The 23,333-nt window shown below is 41.1% G+C and overlaps 1 protein-coding gene across 7 annotated transcripts in view; it reads left to right on the top strand.

Annotated features, from left to right (window-relative positions):
• The window catches only part of EPHA5 (EPH receptor A5), a 193,056-nt gene that overhangs the window by 125,889 nt on the left and 43,834 nt on the right, over positions 1-23,333 (top strand). For 4 of the 7 annotated variants that reach the window (XM_066548094.1, XM_066548093.1, XM_066548089.1 and 1 more), the window contains 3 exons: positions 15,728-15,852; positions 18,625-18,784; positions 22,745-22,850. In XM_066548094.1, coding sequence (XP_066404191.1) covers positions 15,728-15,852; positions 18,625-18,784; positions 22,745-22,850 — 391 coding nt within the window. The remainder of the gene's footprint in view (positions 1-15,727; positions 15,853-18,624; positions 18,785-22,744; positions 22,851-23,333) is intronic. The other 3 variants (XM_066548095.1, XM_066548090.1, XM_066548092.1) reach the window with 1 other exon arrangement.

Here is a 23,333-nt window from a genome sequence, read left to right as displayed (position 1 = left end):
GGCGATGGAGAACCCTTGGAGAGGCACCAGATGGTTTCCATAGCCCTGCTGCAATAATATTGTGGGTTCCTGATATTTGTGCATTTCAGAGGTTTAGCTGTTGCTGGCTGCAATATTCACCTCTGCCTGTTTTATTTACACACCTTAAAAAAAAAAAAAAAATAAATAAAGTGGTCAGGTCCAGGAGGGAGGAGTGTTCCATTTGTGCTCTGTTGTGCAGGGTGTTTCTGCATGCCAGCATTGGAGGAGAGAAACCTCGACTCTTGGGAGCCCCTGAGAAAAGGCCTGTGAAGTAACTCCAGATACATATCACAGGTACAGGGCTCTGCCACCTTGAATGAGAAAAAAATTGTTGTAGGGATTCAAACATGTTCCCTTGTCAGCCCCATCAAAGAAAGTAGAAGCAGGATGTTGCAAAAATAAGCAAGTCTGGAAGTCGTGTCGAGGAATAAGATAGGAACAACTTGCCAAGGAAGATGATTTTCAGTAAAAGATCATAGCTAGAAACTCATCACTCAGGGCTTTTTAATTAAATGTTTGGGAAGGAATAGGCAAATAAGATCTCAGGGGAGAGATTGTTTTAACCACAGGCTTAAGGCTGCCACCAAAGATGAGAGTATACATGCTGCAGTGGAAGATGTTAACTGCAAGCCTGGTAGTGCTTTGTGAGCAGCAGGAGTGTCCTTCCTGCACTTGCATTTATAGGCTGCAGAAGAGAGTAAAGTGATTTTTCCCAAGGTCACCCATCAGTTCATAAGCAGGGCCAGGAAGAGACCAAAAGTCACCAGGGTCTAGTGGCACTGTGCTTTGCTGGATTCAAGGTGGAGACATAAATGTAACGTATTTATTGTGTCCTTCCTTTAGTCCCCATGGATCTTGACTGCTTTTTAGAGCTCTGCACAGGAATACAGGGTTAGGGATTGAATCCTGGTGTACACCTGGGTCCTTCCTGATGAAGGACTGAAGTACAAGACCATAAATAGAATCTCTTCCAAAAGGGAAGGGCAGATTTTCTCTGTGTTAACCTGCAGCTGACCATAAGTCCAAGTGGTCTTCTGTTTCATTCATTTCTTTGGCTAATTCAATACTTGGAGGGATGTATTTTATTTTGCCTTCCCATAGTGGATCAAATTCTTGTCTTGCTGGTGTGGAAGCTACTTTTGATGAAGTTGGTGAGTAGCTTCTCAAGCAGATAAATGCAAGAAACGGCCTGATGTCTCAGATAGGTTTGATCACCACACTTCTTTCTCTGGATGTCTTCACAGCTGCTCTTGTGTTTCTGTTTGGGCTCTAGAAATTTTGTCTTTAGACATAATTTTTTCCCCAGGGTATTGAGGAGGCAAGATTATCTTGTGCATGAAAGTGCCATCATTCTGATTTTTGTTGTTTTATCAATGCAGAGTCTTCCCCACATTCTGAAAATCCTTTTGCCCAGGTCACTCAGTATATAGTTGTAGTATATGATTTGACATGCTTTACTGAGGAAAAGATGAAGCAGAACACCAGATTTATTATTGGGTCACTGGCTGAGATATTTTTTCAGTTCCCAGAGCTTTATCATAGTGGCCATCCTGGGTCTTGTTAGTAAAGAGATTATCTCAAGAATTAGATCACTGAGATCATAATACACTGCTGTGTTAGACAAGGTTCATGGCTGAGAGAGGATATGGCATTTACTGGGCCTTTTAAATGTCACATTCAGACTTTAAAGGCCATAGTCTTAGAATAAACAAAAGAGAATGCAGCTAGCTCAAGCAGCTTTAAAATGAGCAGCATCCTGGTGATCCAGAGGGAACCTGTGGTCCATATTTATGCAGCAGACACCAGACTAACCAACCACTGGAAACCATGCAAGGATGATAGCAGTGTCTTTCTTGAGACACAAGGTAAGATGTGCCTGTGTAGTGAGCATTCCTTCCATTTAGCTGCAGAAGGAAGTAAGTAATATGAAGTTCTTATCAGAGTGATGCACAAGAAGTTAGACTGGCATTAATGGCTTTTGAGAAATTTTGGTTGGAGTACAGTAAATGAAGTGATTGAATACCACACAAAGTAAGCAGTCTCTGCAAGCAGTTGCTTGGCAGTTGAATGACTGGATGGAATTTTTTTTCCTGTTTCTTAGTTATGTGATAGTTCAAGTGGATGATAACACTGGGCAAAATTTATTTCTTTCCTCAGATGCATTCTTCACTGATAGAAACAGGCCCATAGGAGGGTAATCCACAGAGCTGAATTCTGTACACTGCAGTGCTATAGAGCATAAAAATGCATGTGGGCAGTTCCCACTGAGCAGATGTGATAGTTCAGTATCTGCAGGCCTTGTAAAATCAGGCTTTTTTGTAATTTTTATGAACTGATAAATCTTGCCAAATTTCTTGGAAATTTACTGGCAGTCTTCGAGATTTAAAAACTACACTCAAAGCATACATCCTTTCTTCAGCCTCTCCTTGATTTTTTTTTTCCTGTGTGGCTTATGGAAGTGTGCATGTGTGTATATCTATATTTAAAAGTGTCCTTTTCTCTTTTGTTCTTCATTCTCTCAATAACTGTTGTATTGATTTTTTTTAAACAAATTTTTTTCTTCAGTACTAATTTCTAGAACAAAGTTCAGTTATATCTTAAAATGTTTTATTCTTTTAACCAAGTGGCATGATGGAGCAGCAAGCTACTGTGTGGTGAAGTTTGGTAATCTGCCCTCAGGACTGAATTGTTATTGATTTAAAGGAAGATGAAAAGTCAGTGGTGTTTTGTGGGAGGGCTAAATGATCTCTTTTGGCCTTAAGATCTAGGTATATTGATTTAAAATTATCTTGCTTTACCTGCTGCCTATAAATTTACAAATTCAAGTTAAATGAACATAAAACACATTCTGTTTGAGTCCACTGTATTTGTACAGGGTTTTAACAAAACCATTTAAAATGTTATTCTTTTTATTAATTCTACTTAGCTGTGTATAGCTCTCTTAGAGTACTCCTCATTTTGGGGGAGCAGTCTAGCAACATTTGTATACTTCACTGTAATTGAATCCTGATGCAAATCCAAGTCTTTGTTATTCTTGCATTCACTGCAGTGACCTTGATAATGTGAATGCTTCACCTTTGCTGCTCCTTGGAAGGCAGTCCTGTGAAATGGGATCAATTACGTGCATTGCTAGGATCCCATTTTCAATACCACTGAATTAAAAACTGTTAGAGCTAGTTAATGGGCTTCCCCCTTGTGTGAGGGAGGGGCTGGGGGAATGAACAAAGGAGAATAGAAGCTGAATTGTTTGAGAGGAGGTAATCTCTGTTTTGTTTCTGCTATAGATTAGGGATGATCAATTATCGTGTCAGAAGGCAGAGAAGCTAATATGCCCCAGAATCTACACATAGTTATTTAATCATCCTGCCTGATGCATGGCATTCATCATTCACGTTTTTAATGCCACTTACTGTTATAATCTCACATTTATGCAGGGAACATTTAGGAAGAGAGAGCCATGCTAATAGGCAACGACCTGGGGAGCAGAATAGTGGGGAACCTGTATGGTTTGATTTCTGTCTCTTCAATCTCAGCAGCCTGAGCCCTGAACCCATGCAAACTGTTGTGCATGTCTGGTCTTGAGATGATACCCCTGCAGATGACTCAAGGCATCGACTGAAGGAAAATCTTCATGAGCTCCCATCTGTACTGGGTGGGTAATTCTCAGTGGTGCTGGAAGCTGCTTTTTTCCAAGAGCAAGTGGCAGATAATGTCATCACAGTCCTGTGAAGGAGACAGGCAAATGCCTGTGAGCAGCTGGTGTTGGTGCAGTGAGCCCTAGTATGCCATGCCATCCTGTCATCTGCTGTTTGGACTACTTTCAGACGTCTTCAAGGCACAATTTCAGCCAGCCACTAGATGCAATGAACACTTGCAGCATAAAGATTGGTCAAAGGAGAGTCACAAATGTGCAGGGTGCTACCAAACAGGCAAGTGTTTTATGTATTGCATCTATGGTGACATACATACATGTATTTTAATTCTCAGTAAGTCTTTTGGTGGTCTAGTCCACTCACTGAATAACGATGAAGATGAGAAAATTGGAAGGACTAGGGCACTTCCTTACATCTATCCAAGTCATTCCCTGGTCCAAGTTGGAGAAGAGAGCCAAGAAACTCCTCAGAAGGAGGAACCCACAGTGACTGATGTTAAAATGCCTGTTTCTCTTCTGGCAGTCGCAAAGCTGAGGGGAAGCAAGTGAGCAGTATAAGGAGAACTTGCCAAAACCAAATCCTGCTAGAGTGGTTGTGAACCCAGAGAGGAATCTGGATGCAGTGAAACCTGTCTTTCCTCCATCTTTCTACAAAGTCATGGGAATGCCGAGTGAGATGATGTCACCAAAGCCTCAGGATACATTAGAGAGTGCATGTGCAGCTGCCATATGAAACAGCCAGAATCTCTGCTGGGATCATTAGCTTCTGGGTGGCAATCCCACCCCCCTCAGATGTTCAGGCTGTTCTCCTTGTACCATTGCATTGCCTTGAGCTCCACAGCCTGTGGTGACCCAGTTAAGTAGACAAGGGCTTAGGACATATCCTGTCAGCACCAAGGGGAAAAATTGGACTAGAGAGTCTCTGTGCAGTCCCTAAATTGGGTTTTCATGTTAGAAATGTTCTGGTGTATTCTGAGTTTGTCTCATCAACACCTTCATAAACTAACTGGACTGAAAAAGCCTGCTGTATTTTGTCAGAAGAGTCTGTATTTGCTTCCTGCAGAAAAGCGATGCCTCTGCAGGGTGGGAGAGTCAAAAGCCATGCTTTCATATGCAGCTGCATTTATCCCATTCTAAAGGTTGGTGTTCATCCTGAGCTTGTGTTGCTCGGTCGCGGACTCTGCAGTTCTCCCTCAGCAAAGCAATTTTGCACAGTGCTTGTCTTTAAGCGCAGAACTAGTGCTTCCACTTGGAAACAGAAGTGGGAGAGAGTTATTAAATTATGGAAACAAGCCTTTGCCACAAATTTCCCCACAATTTTCCTCTTTGTCACTCACATAGGGGTTTTGTTCTGTGTTTGAGCTCAGTGTGACATCACCAAGTTGCTTGTGATTTAAATAGAAGAAACCAGCTGTCAGGAGTAATGCTTGCAGGTATTCCTTCTTTTCTTTATTTGCCTTACGGCAGTGCCTGCAGGCCAAAGCAAAGATTGTGCTGGCAGCACCTGAATGGTTAGTTGCTGCCCCTCAAGTCTGTACAGATAAAGGAATTATCATTATCTTCATTGCACAAATAACAGCACAGAAAGATGAAGTGACTTGCCCATGATCATACTAGGAGTCTCTGGCAGAGACAGAAAGCATAGTATTGTTTCCTCTGGTCGATGCTTTTATCCCAGTGCCATCCTTTTGTGTGACTGGCCATTTTCAGCAATTTAGATTTTTCCATCTCACGTCTCCTGGCACAAACAAGCTAGCTAGTAAATGGCACTACATATATGTCTCTTGGATCTCTGCCTTTCAAGATCCTTTATATTTTTATCATTTACCTTGTGATAGCCAGGTGTCTGTGTAGAGCCTTGTTTCTGGAAGGATCTCAGGATGTGCTCATCTAACCTGCTTTAAAAACTCCATAGAGGCCACAGGTTCACTGGGTGGTATTTTTCCAGTGCTTCATTATTTTTGTCCTTAGAAAGATGTTCATAAATTTATTACTGTGCTTGTCTTGCTCCAGAGACAGCAGCCTTTTAATTATTTGGAGACTCATATTCTCTTTCAGTCTCCTTTTCCCCAGGACAGAAAAGTCTCTGTTCGCAGCTTTCTTAACTTGTGGGTTTTCTCCAGTTCCCTCTTGGATTCCATAAAAGTGCACTGAGTTTTCCTGACATCCAGAATGGAGCATGGTCTGGAGCTCCCTCAAGTGCTCCCTTCTTCTCCCCAAGGACCTGATTAATCCCTTTGCCTACTGGGAAGCCATGGGTTGAGGACTTGCCAAAGCAAATAGCAGAGACAAGGTGCATTCCACAGCAGAGCAGGGCATCAAGATGTACAGGAAGGTCTGCTGAGCTAGGGACACCCCTGAGGATTGCCGAGACTCACCAGAAGCCCACAGCTTGTACAGGAGCAGCTGATGAGTCAGTGGGGCCAGGAGCAGCCACTGCCAAAAAGAGCAGCCCCAGGGAGAACCAGGAGGGGAACAGGGCATGGCAGGACACTCTGTGTGGGAGGGTGCACAGGAGGTCACAGTCTGCTGACTTGAAGGGGAGAAGAAACTCAGCTCATCCCATTCCTACCAGCTTGATGTCAGAGCCAGCGAGAGAAAACCTCTGGGAAGACCTTACAGCCCCATCCAGGGCCCAAAGGGGGCCTACAAGAAAGCTGGAGAGGGACTTTTACAGGGGACTTGAAGGATAGGACAAGGGATAATGCCTTAAGACTGTGAGAGGGCAGGTTCAGACTAGATATAAGAAAAACATTTTACAATGAGGGTGTTGAGGCACTGGCACCAGCTGCCCAGAGAAGTTATGGTTTGACCTCCCCAGCAGTGTTCAAGGCCAGGCTGGATGGGACTCTATGTAACCTGGTCTATTGGAAAGTGTCCCTGCCCACAGCATGAGGCTTGGAACTAGGTCATCTTTAAGGTCTCTTCCAACTCAGACCACCTGTGAAGCTGCATCTTCTTCCTTCCTTCCAAAGGGGCATTGCATGCTCCCATGTTTCACACTGCAGAGGTGTGAAGGAAAAGCTTTAGGAAGCTGAAGGTACACAAATTTCACTTGATAGTATGAAGAAGAGTTTTCCTAAGCACCTGTAGTAAAACTGGGATTTGTGCTGACTTGGGTAGTTAGCTTCATCTCAATGTTCGGAACCTGAGATTTTAGGACTAACACTGCCCATGATCACACTTAAGTGCCAAAAGACTGGGCAGGATATCCCAGCTGGCAGCAACAATGAGATCTATTAGATTTTTTTATTTGTCTGCCATTTCCCTTAAAAACCGTTGAAGCCTAGGCAGCATTTGCTCTGATCCAGAAAAGCCACTGTCAGTCTCAAACCAAGGGTTTTATATAATCACAGGTACATAAACCTTTCCATTTCAGCCCTAGTAATTTTGAGGTTTTACTGATTTAGGGGTCTGATCTAGTATTACCTGTTTGATATATTTTATTTGTTTTTAAGAATTTTATTTCAAGCCTTCCAGTCTTCATTGGGGAACTCACTTATGGAAGAGGTCTGGATTGTGGTTCTGCAAAGCTGTGACCAGCTCAGGGTTCTGTGACAAGTGGTGGGCTCATGCTGTTCTCCCATTTCTGAATGAGAGGTGAGATAAGAACAGTGGTGATATTCAGAGGGACCAAACACCACAGGAAGTCAAAAACAAGCTACAGTGGGTGTTAAGCACTTTGGCTATTCTTCACTCTGACCTGATGCACCTCTTCAGTAGCTGTTCTTCAAGTGGAAACATAAGGAATTAATTTGGCAGCACCTAATTTCACTAGAGTGTTTAGTAATTTGGCTTTAATGTTAGAATTCATCAGCAAGACTGATTGCTGTATCATACAGAGTGGCAGGCTTAGCAGAGAAGGAAATTTCCCACACAATTTAAAAATGGTCTATGAATTTGCTGGGTTTAGAGTTTGATAACAGCTAGAAAAAGGACGCAGCAAGTCTTGTACAAAGGAAGGAGCCAATTTAGGAATTAAGAAGGTGAGATGGTAGAGAGCAGGAACCTGCACATTTTACATTTAATTCAGTAGCTGTGGTTTGGCTTTGTTTTGTTCTTAATGGCATGTGGTTTTTAAAAGGAAGTTTTTGCTTAAATGCAAATCAGATATGAGGGTACTAAAGATAGGGAAGGCACTCCTTGGTAAGTGTGGTGGAAGCTAGTCTGATAAATGTACTCAATAATGAGAATTCTACAGCAAAATGCTGAGCCCTGTGGCTACGATCCAGCAAAATGCTGACAGTAGTGTAGCGCTCATGCACTTAAAATTAAGCATTTTCCAAAAATGCTTTGATGGATCAGAGCTGGAGTCCTTACCACCTTGCTAGGAGTGAATTTATGAGAGTCTTGTAAGTCAATAGTATTTATTCTTAGGCTTCACAACTAAACCACTAATGGAATATAGGGAAATTACAGCTTTTCTGTGGTGTGAAGAAATCTGGCTCTGGTCTTAACCACAATCTGTTCTCCAGCTTTCAGAAAAACTTACTATCTTGATTTCCAGAGGCGCTAGAAAAACAAAATCAAGTATTGGAATTTCCTGTGGATCTGCACCCTATAAGAAGATATTTCTTCATGCTCTCTTCCCTGCGCCAACAAATATTTGTCTCAAATACACATTGGCCTTGAGTGCAAATACCTGCTAGGGATATCAGGGTCATCTCTTTTTCCTGAGCCCAGGCAACCTGTGATGCCCTGTGTCTCCCTCTCCCTTCTGAGGCTCACAGTAAATTGCAGCTTAATAGGAACTGGCTGTGCAGGACACAGGGCTGATGCTGCTGTAAATACAAATGAATGTATGTTAGGCCTGGTGATTGAAAAAAAGTTTCTCCAACAATGAGCTATGGTCAGGGCCAGTCTTGTCAGGCCAATTTTTTGAATTATTTTTTCTAAACAGCCTGTATCTGTACGAAGGGGACTTTGCACCCTGCAAATACAGGTGTTTGCAAGCCTCCAGGTTTCAATAGAAAAACATTACGTTGATTGTTGTTACAGATCGTGGTGCTCTTTGTAGCCTTCATTATACAGAGTCCTTAAAATTCCTTAAAACTGTTGTATACCAATATTCCTGCTAAGGACTTGAATGTGTTTGTTGATGAACAAGCTGGAGGAAATACTTCCCCTCCTTTGAGATGAGTGGCTCAATATTACACAATTTTCTCTTGTGATATCTCGTCATGTTTTCCTCAGGCCTCGTGCCTGCAAGTTTTGTGGATCTGCAGGCAGCTTCCATTCTTTAAGAGTTCATGTCTCTCATCCATGATTGGCAGGAGCCGAGAGCATGTCTGTGCAACTCTGTAAACAGAAGGCAAATGGCAAGAATCCAATTTATTTTTTGAAACCATGTGCTTTTAAGAGCCTTTCCAAAGGTTATGTGTTTCTTTGAGATGGCAGTGATATATGATAGGTATCATTAAATATTCTGGCTCTGTTCTATATGGGGTGGTGTGCACATGAGGAATGACAAGGCAGTCTTACCCTAAAGGCTCTGTAGTTTAGTGCCTAGATTTTGTGGTGTCTTTGGGCTTTGTTTGTAATCCTGTTGCAGTTTTAATATATGATAGCCCTGAAACAAAGTAACTTCCTTATGGTAGATTTTGTAGAAATTATTTGTTTGTTTTTTGTGTAAGCGGTGAATTTTGGAAACTTTCATGTAGTCAGCAAGAGAAGAGTGCCAGAGGTGAACTGTTGCTACACCTTCCTGGGTTGCTTCCACAAAAGTAGGCACTTAAGTAGGTGAGTCTTAGAAATATTCTCTAACAGTAAAATACTTTGTGAATGGCAAAGCTTTCACTGGTTGCATCCACTGTCCTTCAAGGAATATGTGTTGAGTCCTGCTGTCTCACAATTAGCAACATATTTTGATTAAGAGGAAAAGACTACATTCAAACATTTAAAGCTATGGATTTGTTTTCACAATTTATATGTCAATAATCAGTACTTGGTCTTAATAGCAAATAATATTTTACAGACACATTTTTATAACACAGATTATTGCAGGAAGGATTTTAGTAGTGATTTTTCACATGCAGCAAGGCACTTGTTGCTATTTGTTCTTTTAAAACCATTTTACAGGAGTAGCAAAATATCGAGTGTTCATCTAAAGATTTACCATAAGAAGCAGTAGGTCCTTATGGGTGGATCAGTTGATGTTAGCTTGTTGCTGTGGTTTCCTCTGTTTTTTCTTTTTGCTGATTCTCTTGCAAGCTCCTTTAGGAGATACTCAGAGAAAAGAAAGCCTTGAATTACTGAATTTAGTGTGCACACATCTATCCTCCCCCTTCAATTACTGCAAGAACACTGAGTTTTTGCACAGTAAATCTTGAGGCCTTAGACCACATTGGTGCATAGCCACACAGATCTCCTGAGCTGTTAACAGATCAGAAGTAAGAGATGAGCCATCATCCCTGTGCTAATGCAAATTGCATGCAGATTACTTCTGTTATTTCTCTAATGTGAGTATGAATTGAAAGTGTTTTCCCTGGTTTGTGTTTACCAACACAAGAGCACTTCTCTGTAGTGGGAGTGCTGGTAATTAAAAGCATTGGTTCATAGTGTCCACAAAACCACAGCATCCCCACTGCTCTCTTTGCCTTTAGGAAAGGGGTTTTTCTGGTGTCTTAGGTCCTAGGATTAGAAGCCTAGAGAGAAGTTCTCTGAGGAAAGCTTTGTCAAAGAAAGAACAGGCTCTTCAACACAATTAGGCACAAACTGGGGTTTCACTTTTCATGAACTCAACCTTCTGTCCAGCTGGGAGGCAGCAAGGTCTTGGGAGCACCTTGGCCATGACCAGCTTGGGTGTCAAGTCATGTCCTGGTGTCAAGATTAAGGAGCTGTGTTGAATCTTAGAGGAACCGGGATGGGAGCCACCTGAAAGATCACGCCTTTTCAAATGAGACAGATCTGGTTGCTTGGGTTAGTCATGGACTCATATTACAGAAATGGAGCCCTGCCTTCTGTCAGGGCCATGGAGTGCTTCATTTGGGTTCCTCTCTCTTGTTTGACCTGTTTTGTTTCAAGGTGCAGGTCAGGGCTCCTCAGGTTTCAGAGGCATTCAAAATGTCCATTCAGACTGCAATGAGATCTAAGACCTGGCACCTCAGGGGCTCATCTTGGAACGTAGAGGTTGTGAAGAAATACTATAGAGCCATTGCCAAAGCAACTTGAAGATTGTGTTCTCATTTTGATATTTGGTGTGTGAAAAGGACCAACATGAAGTCCCCATCTACACAAGAGATGCTTTGAAGAATCATTCAAAAGAAAATGATCTCCATATATGAACGATGTTTTAGGGTTTAGCTCCTACTTTGCAAGGTGTTCAGATTTTGTCTAATCCTGGGGCTAAAATTTACCTCTTTGCCTTATTTAGGGCCTGTGCAGGATTGAAGTCCTGCGAAAGATCTCAGATAGAATAGAAATAGTATTTAATGCTACTTAGTACAAGGACCTTTCATTCCCTGAACTCAGTTTTCAAAAGCACCTACTTGCAAACACCTACAAACTTGGGGCCCAGTCTGTTTGCCTAACCAGCCAGGCATGGTTTGCAACTCTTTGTTCTCAAGGGACAAAGAGTTTTGAAATCCATTATCAGACAAACTTGAGTGCACTTTGGGATATGAAAAACTGCAGCATGAAAGACAAGTTATAATTTAAATCCTAAGTTCTGACCCAGGCGTAATGTTCACAGTAAAACTGCCCTTAAGAGAGCCACTGGGTGCTGCCCTAAAAGTTCCTATATAGAAATACAGAGATAATACAGTGAAAGCATTTTTTCCTTCCCCTTTCAGTGTTCCTATTTTAACTAACATATCTATATTTTTTAATTAACCTACTGCTTGAAGCCACCTGCAATTTTGCAACGCCTTTAGTGTGACTTGGTGAATAAGGCAAGTCTTGCTTCAAATGCTGAAGTCACCAAAGGCCTGAGAAAGAAATTAGAAACTGACTGAAAAATTACAATATATCAGGCTTTTGAAGTGAAACCAGAGTTGCTTGTCTTGTGGTTACTCTTCTAATACAGGTTTTATTTTCTTCAATATTACCTGGTTTTATTAAGTGCATTAATTATAACATTTTGTTTGGTTATATAGTAACAGATAAAGGGTATGGCTTTGGGACTAAGTAAGATGGGGAACCATTAGCTGTTGTTTCTGCCAGAGTGAAAAATACCAAGGCAAAAGTAATTGGCCTGCAGAGAGCATTAGATAGACCATGAAAAGTAGAAACTGGATTATTTGATTTGTCTTGGTACAGTAGTTGTTCACCTGATAACATTGGTTTCTCTTCAACTATAATTAGCATTTTAGTCCACTAAGCATTACTGTATGTTAGTTATTAGTGGGACACAGCACAGTATGTTGTAAATATGGCCTTTGGTGCCTAGATGGCTAATTCAGTGCTAATGTCATTATCAAAGGTTGCAGAGGAACAACTATCCTAAAAAGTCTGTTCTTCTTGAAATAATTTCCTGTAGTTATGCAGATGTGACAAATGATGTGTCTTCTGTAGAAACTTTTATTTATTTATTTGGTATGTCCCCTTACTCTTCCTAAGATATGTTAGAAACAGAACAACAACAAAAAAAAAGAAGACTCAGTTTTCTATGCTTTTTTTTTTTTTGCTTCCTGATTAATTTTTGGTCTCAGGAAAGCAAAAATGTACATTGGCAATTTCACACCTTGTTACATCTTCTGTTTGCTTTTATCACATGCATGGCTGTTTTCATAAATGGCAAACATAAACATAAATGATGTAATATTCCTCTTTGATCTTGACTGTGTGGTTGAGAAATTAATGCATAGGTGCAGAACATGAACAATTCACAATGTACCCCACCTTTTGTTGTGTCAAGGCAGGGATTTGAACAAGACTTCTGTCTGCTTACACAAGAAACATGGGATATTACAGCTTTATATATCTTGACTCTTACGTGAATTTATTTTTTTGCATGTTGTACTCCAAATGGAAGGGCTCTGTGGTTTGACTTCTTTCTACTAAGAGGATGCTGCCCTTGCAGAAGCAGTGACCTTTGAAAAGCAAGTCTTAAGTAATCCTTTTATTTTTCTGAGATCATATAGCACAGTATCCAGTTGCAGGCTTTTAAGATGGAATGATTGCAGACTTTGTCCACTTGCCTGGATTGAATTACATTTTGTTTGACAAAGAAAACTCTAAAATACTTATACCTTCCTTCCTTCACTTCAGAGCCTCGTAATCTCTGTGCATTGAGGATGCAGAGTGGTTGCTGTATCACGCCAGCACCGCTGGGATTTATTGAATTTACTTAATTGGACTTTATCTCACGGTTACACTTTAACACTTCTTTTGAAGGAGATTCAAAAAGGATACGGTTACTCCTTTTCTAATTTACTTGGAGAGTCGGGTTACTAATTTTCTTATCTTCCATCCATTTCCTGGTAGAGCAGAGCATTCTGTGAGCCACAGTTGAACATTTTAGAGACTTGCACACCCAGAGATTTAAGTCCATGTAGCTGCTCACTAGCCAAGCTTTTTGCACATGCTTTTTAAAGGGAATGCTCTGATTTAGGGGAGTAGGAAGTTTGATGGGTGTGTTTGGGTTGGCTGGTGGTGCATTTTGTCTTGTACTATGCAGGTGCACGTAAAGGAGAACTAAACTGCCCTGAACCTCCTAGGGAAAGGTTTTGCAGCAGTGTTTGGGAGCACTAACATTGTTTTCTTGGCTGTAAAGCACCTGTGAGCCTCAGTCCTATAAACACTTCAGGAAACCTCAATAAAGTGGATGAAAAATCCACTATTTGATCAGGTCATTTTGATACTGGGATTTGCATGATTTTCACCTTCCTGAGAGGCATTCAGTACCAGGGAAAACTGAGGTCTCCCCTCACTGCTCTTCTCAAGTTTACTTTTGCTAATAGGAGTTTAAAATGGTTTAATGCTCAGCACTGATGTTCTCTATCCCACCAGACCTCTGCTGCCAGCTCTGTAAGCATGGGATAGGCATTGCAGGGATTTGGGGGCATTGGAGACCAGTCCCAGGGGGCATAGGACCCTTTTTTTTGAGTATTTTGGTGGCTCCTCCCTGTACATGGTAGCATCTGAGTGGCTCATGATAAGTGAGCAGTACGATCTGTTTAACGAGGATTGTACAATCTCCTTTTACTTGGCACCATCACCACACAGCAAGACTTGTTATCCAGTGGCCCTGAAAATTATGTAGCTCCCTTGCATCAGAAGGGGCTTCATTCTATTTTGTTGGAGCTCCCTACTCCATCTTGTCTGAGCTAATATATCTGACTGTACACGTGTCCACAGATCTTGTATCTCAGATGCACAACTCAGTTTGCTGTGCACATGTACCCACAGTGCAAATTTAGGCATCTGAGTCAATTAACAGAAATACCTTTACCAGATTAGCAGTTTGTATTTAGGTTGTTATTTGCCCTCACATAGCCCAAAAACTTGTAGAGGACGTCAGTCAGGGAGGGGTAAGGTGACTTTTGCAGATGAAAAATTGTTGGTGATCACCATGCAGGGCCTGCATAAACAATGTGGTCATGGTTCAAATCAAGGTGGATTTTACTCGCTCAGTGGAGCAGTTGTGAGTACAGTGGTGGATGCACAGTTAAAAAGCAAACAGTGTCTGTACAGCTTGATGCCAGCTCTCCAGCAGAAAACAGTATGGAAATAGCCAGCACCTTTCAGCATTCTTCAAGAGCCAAGTGGGGAAAGTAAACAGGAGTGTAAAAAACTAGGGCTGAAGCAAGACTGAGATGTGGCAATTTGCTATAGCAGAGAAGTCTTACTGCTAGCCTTCAGTCCAAGAATAATTGTCTGGAGCTCTTCTCTTACTTTTTGGCTTAAAATCAGACCTGGAAAAATTATTGTATTTGTTGTCTTTATTTTACTTAATGGGTTGGGGTTTTTTATAGTGTTAAGATAATTAGCTAGTCGTGCATATAAAAAAAATGGTTTTCTATAGTTCCAAATACATTTTGGAAGATGAAATGTGGTTGTTGCTCTTTCCATTCCATTCTCCATATGGCCACACAAGTCTTTGGCATGGGTCTCCTCAGGCCCCCTGTCATCCTTGCAGGAGGGTGAGTTAAAGTCCCTCATCCAGGCATGGCCTGTTCTTATCTCTGGAGAAGCTGCTCTTGGCCCTGCAAATGGGAGACCATGAGTTTCTCCAGTCCCCTTTTCTTTTCACCTAGTGCTGTTTCCTAATCACTGGCATGAAACACCTGGGGTGTTAGGGCTGCATTGCCCACAGCAACTTCTGCTGGAGAGCTGGCAGGGGGGCAGCAACCACAACTTAGAAAGTCTCTGCAGACCTTGGACTGAATACAAAGGATCAAGCCTGTTTCTGATGCACATGTGTGCTGCAAAGAGCAGATAACCTTTCAGGGCCGCATCTTAAAATAATGAGCAGAGCTTGTATGGCTGCTCTCATGCTGTGGCTTCCCCAAGCACACTGTGAACTTCCAAACTGTGATTGCCATTAAAATCTTTTGCCATTTGCAAGGAATTAGCATCACTATGTGAGCCTGCAACACCCCAGTGATATTTATGGAGAGCAATTGAATTATAAAGGTTGTAATATTCCTTGCTTCTGAAAGGAAGGGGCTGAAAGATGCCTGGGCTTAAACTACTTAAAATCCAAAAATAGTTAAGGAGGCCATGTAATCTAAGGTCTTCTGAAAAATATATGCCTTGAAAGCAGGCAAAAGAAAGCAAAGGATCAGGATGTAGTTCTGATAACGCAGACCCCTGACACATTTGAAAAGAGAAGGTGTGGGTTTGATGTGCTTGAAAATTGCTTGAAAAGATGGGGTCGATGTGATAGTAGTTCATGTCATTACTTTGCCTTGGTGGTCATGCTACCACAAATCCGTGCAAGTCCAGTTGTTAAAAATGGGCAAATGCTACCAAGGTGAAAACAGACCCCACTGATCTGCAGTAGCTCGGGATTGCCTTGTGTTTGAGCATGCACTGATGAGTTTGACTTTGGCTGAGGCAGACCATCTTACTAACCATGGTTTTCGTCTGTTCTGTTTTTTTCCTGTCTTGCAGCACCTTCTCCAGTCAGTACTGTGAAAAAAGGGAAGATAACTAAAAATAGCATCTCCCTTTCCTGGCAGGAGCCAGATCGACCCAATGGCATCATCCTGGAATACGAAATCAAATATTTTGAAAAGGTGTGATGGACTGATTGCTGAGCTTCCCAAGTACCTTCTCTTTATTGTTTTCTTCTTTTAGTTGTTATTATTTGAGTCATGGAAGGGAATGGAGAGATTTTATGCATAAATCAATGTCAGATTGATTTTGCAGTAAATGATTAGGAAGACTTGAAATGAGGGTGTTGTTTTCCATTAGTGTGCCACTTCTCTTGAACAAATACATTAAATCCGCATGTCAGATTCCTCTCCAGCCTTATCACATTAAGATAGAGCCTGCTCATTTGTTAAAAATAGAAGGGGATGGGGACTGAGCATCTGTCTCCTCCCAGAAACATCAGGCAAAACACTTTGCTTTGGTATTTCAATTTCTCACTTGATTTTCCATCCACTGTGAAAGGAGAGGAGAAGGGGCTTGTGGAGAGAGACTGCATGTGCAGATATGAAGAAGGGCGTCTTGGCTAAAAACTTGCCTGGGTTTTCCAGCTCTTTCCCTCAGTTTAAAGGGAAGCAGTCTCCCCACAAAACTTGCCCCTCCTAGTCTTCATTTCAAATGGTGACCTGTTATCTTCCTGCAAAATTAATGTTGTTTAAATGAAAACAGTTACAAATGCACTTTATCAAATATCTTGAGTATTTGTATTTTGAGTGATATGGCCTTAAATCTCTAGAAATCTTAGATTTCCAAAAATCAGGTTTTCAGGATTTGACTGAATAGCATTTTTTTTTTGCCTTAGCTGGAATTGTAAGGTGTCCTTTTTTCCTCAGAAACATCCAGGCTTTCTACATGAAAACAAGAGGAAAATAATGAAATTGTGTCACAATTCACTTTTTAGGGGGGTTGAATTTCTGTTTTAAAGAAGATATTCCATTAGGTCTATTTGTGATCCAGGTGAAATTGTTCAACATGGACCAGGATTAGGTCCTTACTCCTTCTGTCTTCTTTCTCTGACCATGGGAAGGACCTGCTCAAGCAGTCCGTGCAAACAGGGGAAAGAATTTCATAAATCTTCTCCATCAAAATAAAATTAACAATATTTTTGCAGATGAGGGAGCTTGTGAAATAGATATGTGAGTGACTTAAATAGGGCTGAAGATTAAGGTACATGCAAGAATCAGGTTATTTTGTTTCTGGAAATAATCCATCACTAATTATTTATTTATTAACTTGTTCGAATGGCTGTTGTGGGTACATTGAATCCTTACCATGGAATGGCTTGGGAAGAACAGCTTTTAGAAACAAACAAAAAAAAAAAGATAAAGCAAATAATTAAAGTGAAAAAAAAGTGTATTTCTTCATTTTCCTTAGTTTGTTTTCAAACAAGTTGGCAGGAGAGGGAACTAGTCTCAAATAGCTTCAGCAAATAGTTCTTCAAGAGTGAGTCCTTTGTGTAGAGATAGTTCCAGCCAGTCCAAGTTTATGCTATCTTGATTTATTTTCTTCAGGCTGAGAGTGAAGCTTTGCATTTTCCATAGAAAAGCTCAGGAGTCCAAGTGTTTGCAGAAGCCAACAGTGTATTGAAAAATTAATTGGCTGACATACAGGCAAAAATGTGACCTAATATTCACTTACTGCTTTTAACCAGTAGTTGAGATAGGCTGGGGATATTGCCATTAATCCTTTTTCTTTGTTGCTACTATAATTTATATTCTCTCAGTTTTCAGTCCTTCATAAAGGTAAATTCACATTCACTTCCAAGGGACAAGAACATTTATATTAAATGTTTGGGGAAACTGAGTTTTGTCAGATTGCATTCCTGTAAGAGGGATCACTCCTTAATAAGAAAAAAAGGGCACATATATTTATATGTGTGTGTGTGTGTGTGTGTGTATACACATTTCTCCAAAACAGGTGTCAATTGAGAAATTTTGTAATCTTACAATTTAAGACATTCCTAGCACCTTAGCCAGGCATATTGCTGTCAATGGGAAGTTGGCCATTAAATTAAAAAAAAGAAAAATTAGCTCAGATTCTAAGAGCTATCCAGAAATCTTGGTAAGGAACTACTAAAAACTCTGGTTTAACTAATAATAATTTGGATCTGAGAAGATATGGTGAACAAAAAGCAGTCTCCAAATTTGTAGACCTTAATTTATGAGCTCTTGTCTAGATTATGTGTTACAGTAAATAATTCTAAGAGTAATTACTTAGCATTTCAACAAAACTTTAATCAAAGAACTGGAACTGTTTCACATTAGAAACTGATGTAGATGAAGATTTATTTCAGCAATTTTTCTTCAAGTTCATTGCTTCAAAAGAACCATGCAAAAATTAGGTATTTTCCTGGAGTTTCGGTTTATTATTCTCTTCCCAAGGTCTAATTTGTGGTTCTAGAAAGGCAGGCATAAAGTTGTATAGTGTGTAATATATTATTCTCTTTTAGGCCTACTTACACTACTGGGAAGCCATTTTGGTGTAAATCAAAATCCTTTTTTAAGGCAATGGGACTTGTTTTATCTTCCCTGTGCCTTGGGATTGATCTTTGTATGATAAACCTTTCCATTGCCCCAGGCCATGTACATCCTGAGCAGGGGAAAGCTGCTTCTACTGCAGATGTTGGTTGTGTGCCTCCCAGAATCATTGATTATAAAAAGAGAAAATCAGATCTCAGATTTTGTATTGCAGAAAGGACCTTCAGAGAGGGAGGGGGTTTTGAGGCAGAAATCTTCCAAAATGCATACTTCAGTCATCTTTTTTTGTGTTTCTCTGGGGGTTGTTAAGAGTCTGTCTTCTCTGAGAGCCATTCTGTGTGTGTTTGAACTTTGTGCTTTTCGGGGGGGTGTTGGGAAAAGGACCAGGAGACGAGCTACACCATCATCAAGTCCAAGGAGACAGCGATCACGGCGGACGGCTTGAAGCCGGGCTCGGCGTACGTCTTCCAGATCCGGGCGCGGACGGCTGCTGGCTACGGGGGCTTCAGCCGCCGGTTCGAGTTCGAAACCAGCCCAGTGTGTAAGTGCTTCTCATTACTGCCAGCCCCTGTCCCTGCAAGGCTGCCCTGAAACACGTCAGGGAATCAATACCTCTGCACAGAGCGCTTCCTTTGATTGCTTCATCCCTTGACTCTGGAAACGTCAGAAACGTCGTGACTCTGCACTTGGCATATCTGTCCTTTGCTTCCTCATGGTGGGGTAGGAGATCTTCAGGCTTCAGAGATTCATGGCTTTCTATGCTTAGAAAAATCCTGTATTTACAGAAGCCTGGTGTAAGAGAGTTGTTCCTCTCAGGAGGGACAGAGGGGATGGGACCTGCTCCTTAAAGGCTGGCTGCAGAGGATGCTGAGCTCTCTTAATTATCTCCATCTGGGGGGGAAAAACCCTGAAATGGTGCCTCTCTGCAAGGGGAAGGGTTGAACCAGCATTAGTGTCTTTTGTGTTTTTTGGGGAAAGTTCCTGTCAAGTTAAAAGATTGTTTCTGTTGGCTGCCAAGGCCACAGCCTTAAGAAAAGGAGGTTGACTCGTAATCAGAAATCGTAAAAAATGTGCACTGCAGGTGCAGGACTTCTTCTTGGCCTGTTACATTTGTGGGGTTTTAAATTTTTATTTTTTTTTTAATGAAACTTATCCAGGGCTGGATTCTGAAACAGATTCTGTGTCAGGGTGAACTCCTGAGGCACATGGAGGCTCATCTGCTCTTTCTTCTGTGTTTAGGCACAGCTGTGGGGAAATTCTTTTTGTCCCAAATACAGAATTTTGCCAAGGTGTCAAGTACAATTTTGTCCACCAGAAAATATGTCTTCTCTCTATTAGTTTGTACAGCTGTCATTTATTAATTTTTATACTGTGTGCATGGAAGAGGAATTTTATGGTGGAAATACTCTGATCATTCCTGTGGGAAAGGGACTGTTTATTGTGTTTTCCTTGGAAATTTAAATGCATAAATACTTTTATTACTGTTACTCCAGTTTATTTAAAATTCGTCATCTTTGAGGAGAAGATGTCAAGTTGTCTTTTCAGTGCATGCTGCCTTTGAAGTCATAATAGATTTTCAAGGAGTCATTATACATGTGCAAATGTAGCTGTGGAGCCAGAGATTAGCTAATACAGTGAAAATTGCATCACAATGCAAGCATTAATGCAGTAAGGACAGTGTAATTAATGTATTTCTCATTGTGTTAACCATTAATTGTGCTCTATAAGTAGCAACCAAATCATGTTATGCCAAAAAATTATTCTGTATAGTTTTTCTCAGTTGGAAAGTTTCTAGCTTAGAGTTGTTTGAGTAATAGTGCTCTGGTCTATTAATGAGTAACACATGAAATATATGCACATTTGATCTATCACCTATGCTCCTGCTCCAAAAATAATGGCACTTTTATCAAGCCCATCATGTAAGTATCTGTGTTAATCAGGACTTTTGAAGGATATCATGTGGAAATACTTTTAAACACTAGAAATTCTATGGGTCATTTAGTCATACCCACATCCCAGTCTTTTTCACATTTTAAAGGCAGAGAAATAGATACTTCTCTGATATTGAGGAGTTGCTGGTATAGTCAGAAGAATACCTACTACATTGTCCCAAGTTTGGGAATGGGAATTCTTCATCTGTTGGACTCAAGCTCTGGCTGAGGCCAGACTTAACTAGATACTTTAACGCTTAATAGGATTGAAATACAATGTAAGCCTCAGTATCTTGCAAAATGCAGCTCTGTTTGACATTTTAAACCTTATAAAAAGCATTTTTTCCCCCAAAGTCCCGTATAAAGTCAATATTAGTGTCAGGAGTGTGACCAGACTCCCACTACTTTCCTGCACATCCTGGAGATTTTGAAAGCAAGCTCAGATCGAAATCTCACTGCTAGATCAGAGTACAGATCTGAACTTCTTGTTAGAGCCAAAGCAAACGATTTTTATTCAAGCACGGATGAAAACCTTTCAGTGGGTGTTCTGAGAAACAAAAACAATTTCCAAGTCGTTTGGACTGAACAACAGGTTTTGTTTCCAGTTTGCAAGGTTTCTGTGGTTAGTTTTAATACATTTGGAAGAATTATACAACAACAGCCTGAGGAATGCAATGGAGGAAAGCTGTAAGCTGTTTTGGACTTCCCTCTTTTTCCAGATTTTGGGAATTTTTACATTGTCCTGCTTGTGCAATTCTGCAAAGCACCATGAAGCAGCCAGGGCTTCAATTTTCAGCGGAATTTTATTATTTGAGTGGAAGGTGTTGCTGGGTGCATCTACTTGTTACTTCATCCTTTCCAAATGCCACCAAGCTCGTCTAGCCCCAGAAACTAACTTTGCAAAGAGCTGGGTTTTGGCTGGATTGGTGAGCTAATCTAGCTGGTCTGCTGGGCAGGAGTAGGAACATACCATGAAGCTGAGAAGGGGTAATGCAGGGGGATGTGTGTGTGTCCCTGACTTTGAATGGCAGCAAGCCCCAGCTTGGCTTATGGGTTCAGGCTTTTCATCTGCCATAGACCACAGTAGAATTTATCTCATTTCCCCATCCCTTGAGCTGTGCAAAAAACCACCAATCACTGCTTAATGTTCTCCTTTAAATGTTTTTCTTTTTAATTATTTTGTCAAGAAAGCAGTAAAACACTATCTTAAGGAGCCTCCATAACTTTGTGAGGCTAATAAAATCTCTGGATGATGGCAGGGGTTTGGAGCAGTTAGCATGAAATATTTAATGTGTCAGGACCAGTCCTTCTGAAATCACTTACACTGCTGTAGCAGGTCCACCCCGCCAGTGGTTAAGCCCAGTGCAGATCAATGTTTAATGCCATACCTTTCTGTCTTTCCTTTCCTTTAACAATTAATATGGGACTATATTCAGTTATTTTATAGCCTTGATAACGTTAATCCTGTGCTAAGGACCCTTTTTTAGTTCATCATTTAGTTAAAGGCTTCTTCAGTACGCAATCAATTCCTGCTGCTCTCTGGGGTGGATGGAGCTTCATCCTGGGCTGGCACAAGGTTAAGAGCTATAATGAGGTTTTCCCCCACAGAGCAGTGGTTCCTGTGCCAGGGAGCTGGTTTTGCAGGGAGGATGTGAGGTTTGTACCCTGGGGAGCTTATATACTTGCAGCTAAATAAGCTGGCAGCAAAGAGGGCAAGGTGAGGAGATTTGGTTTGTGCTTGGAGAGCCCCATATACAAACCCCTGGGGGAAATGGGCTCCTTCCCCTGCCAAGTGCAAGTGATATTAGGGTTTCCATTTTACAGCCTACAGGAGCTTGGTCACCCGCTCTTATTTGACCCATGTCAAAACTCAGTTCTCAATCAGCTCTCCTGACCTTTCTGCTGGCATCTTTATCACCAGTTTAGTCTCCTGCCTTTTGGCAGGAGGGCTCTTTACAAGGCTCAGACTGGAAGAGTTTTGCTTCCCCAAGTTTTGGCCATTAAAAAGACTAACCACTGTACATGTCTTAGCAGATTTCTGTTTTACAGAGGGCACTCTCTGGCCATGTGATAGAGATGCCACAAGGAGTTAGTTTATAATTTTTTATGTCTTCTTGGAGTGCAGGTAATTCTTTTTATCTTGCAGATTTTTCTTGTGTCTGTTAGCAATAACATTCCATAAATGTTCTCTCTGACTGTTGGGTTTTCATCCAGATGAGAGCCTGTTGGGTTTTCATCTTTTATCTCTGATTTCTAATGCAGCTAACTCAGGGAGAAAAACTTGAGTTCACAAATGTAAAGGCTGCATCCTGCAATGCTTTGGTTTCTGAATTGAGCAATGAGATGGAATCTTGTTGGGTTTTGGCTTAGTGTTGCATGTGGTTTTGTTTCCTTTCCACCCATATCCTTTCCAAACTAGAAACAGACAGCAAAAGGAGGAAAACACAAACCGTAAAAGAATAAACGAACTGGTAAGACTTGAAACCTTGCTGGCAGCCTCACTAGAAAGACTCATATGAGTGCTGACTGTCATTTTAACCCTAATCTCCATTTTCTGTTTCTCATCTCAGCAGTAGCTGCATCCAGCGACCAGAGCCAGATTCCTATAATTGTTGTGTCTGTAACAGTGGGAGTCATTCTGCTGGCTGTTGTTATCGGTTTCCTTCTCAGCGGAAGGTAAGAGAAGAAGCTGTGTATTTATACTTCTTCAACTTTTGCAGTAACTTTTATCTGACCAGCTGATTAGTGTGATTTAGGCAAAAGCAGCATGTGAACAAAGCTGTCAAGCGGTAGCACTGTAAAACAGCACGAGGGTGGGCTGATTGATCTGTTTGGACAAGCAGGAATGACAAAGGCACTCTCACAGATGTAGTTCACTTCCCAATGATTTTCATCTGTGTATAGGCTGGCCCTGATTATTTGACTTGATTCTCCCAGGACTGTTTTCACATTCCTTTAAAAATAAGCAGAACATTTTATTACAGGTTAAATATCTTCACCCCCATATGTTTGTACTCAGAGCTTGCAATGGACTTTGCTCATGGAGAAAACTTCAGGAAAGCACTTGCAAAGAAAATGAGAATAAAGCCACTGATATGGCCAAATGCCCCACATTTTGGTCAGATCTGGATTTCATTTCTCATGTGTACGATACTATGT

This window comes from Molothrus aeneus, chromosome 4 (genome assembly GCF_037042795.1).
Source record: "Molothrus aeneus isolate 106 chromosome 4, BPBGC_Maene_1.0, whole genome shotgun sequence".
Taxonomy (NCBI): Eukaryota; Metazoa; Chordata; class Aves; order Passeriformes; family Icteridae; genus Molothrus; species Molothrus aeneus.
This window is presented reverse-complemented; position numbering and strand designations above follow the sequence as displayed.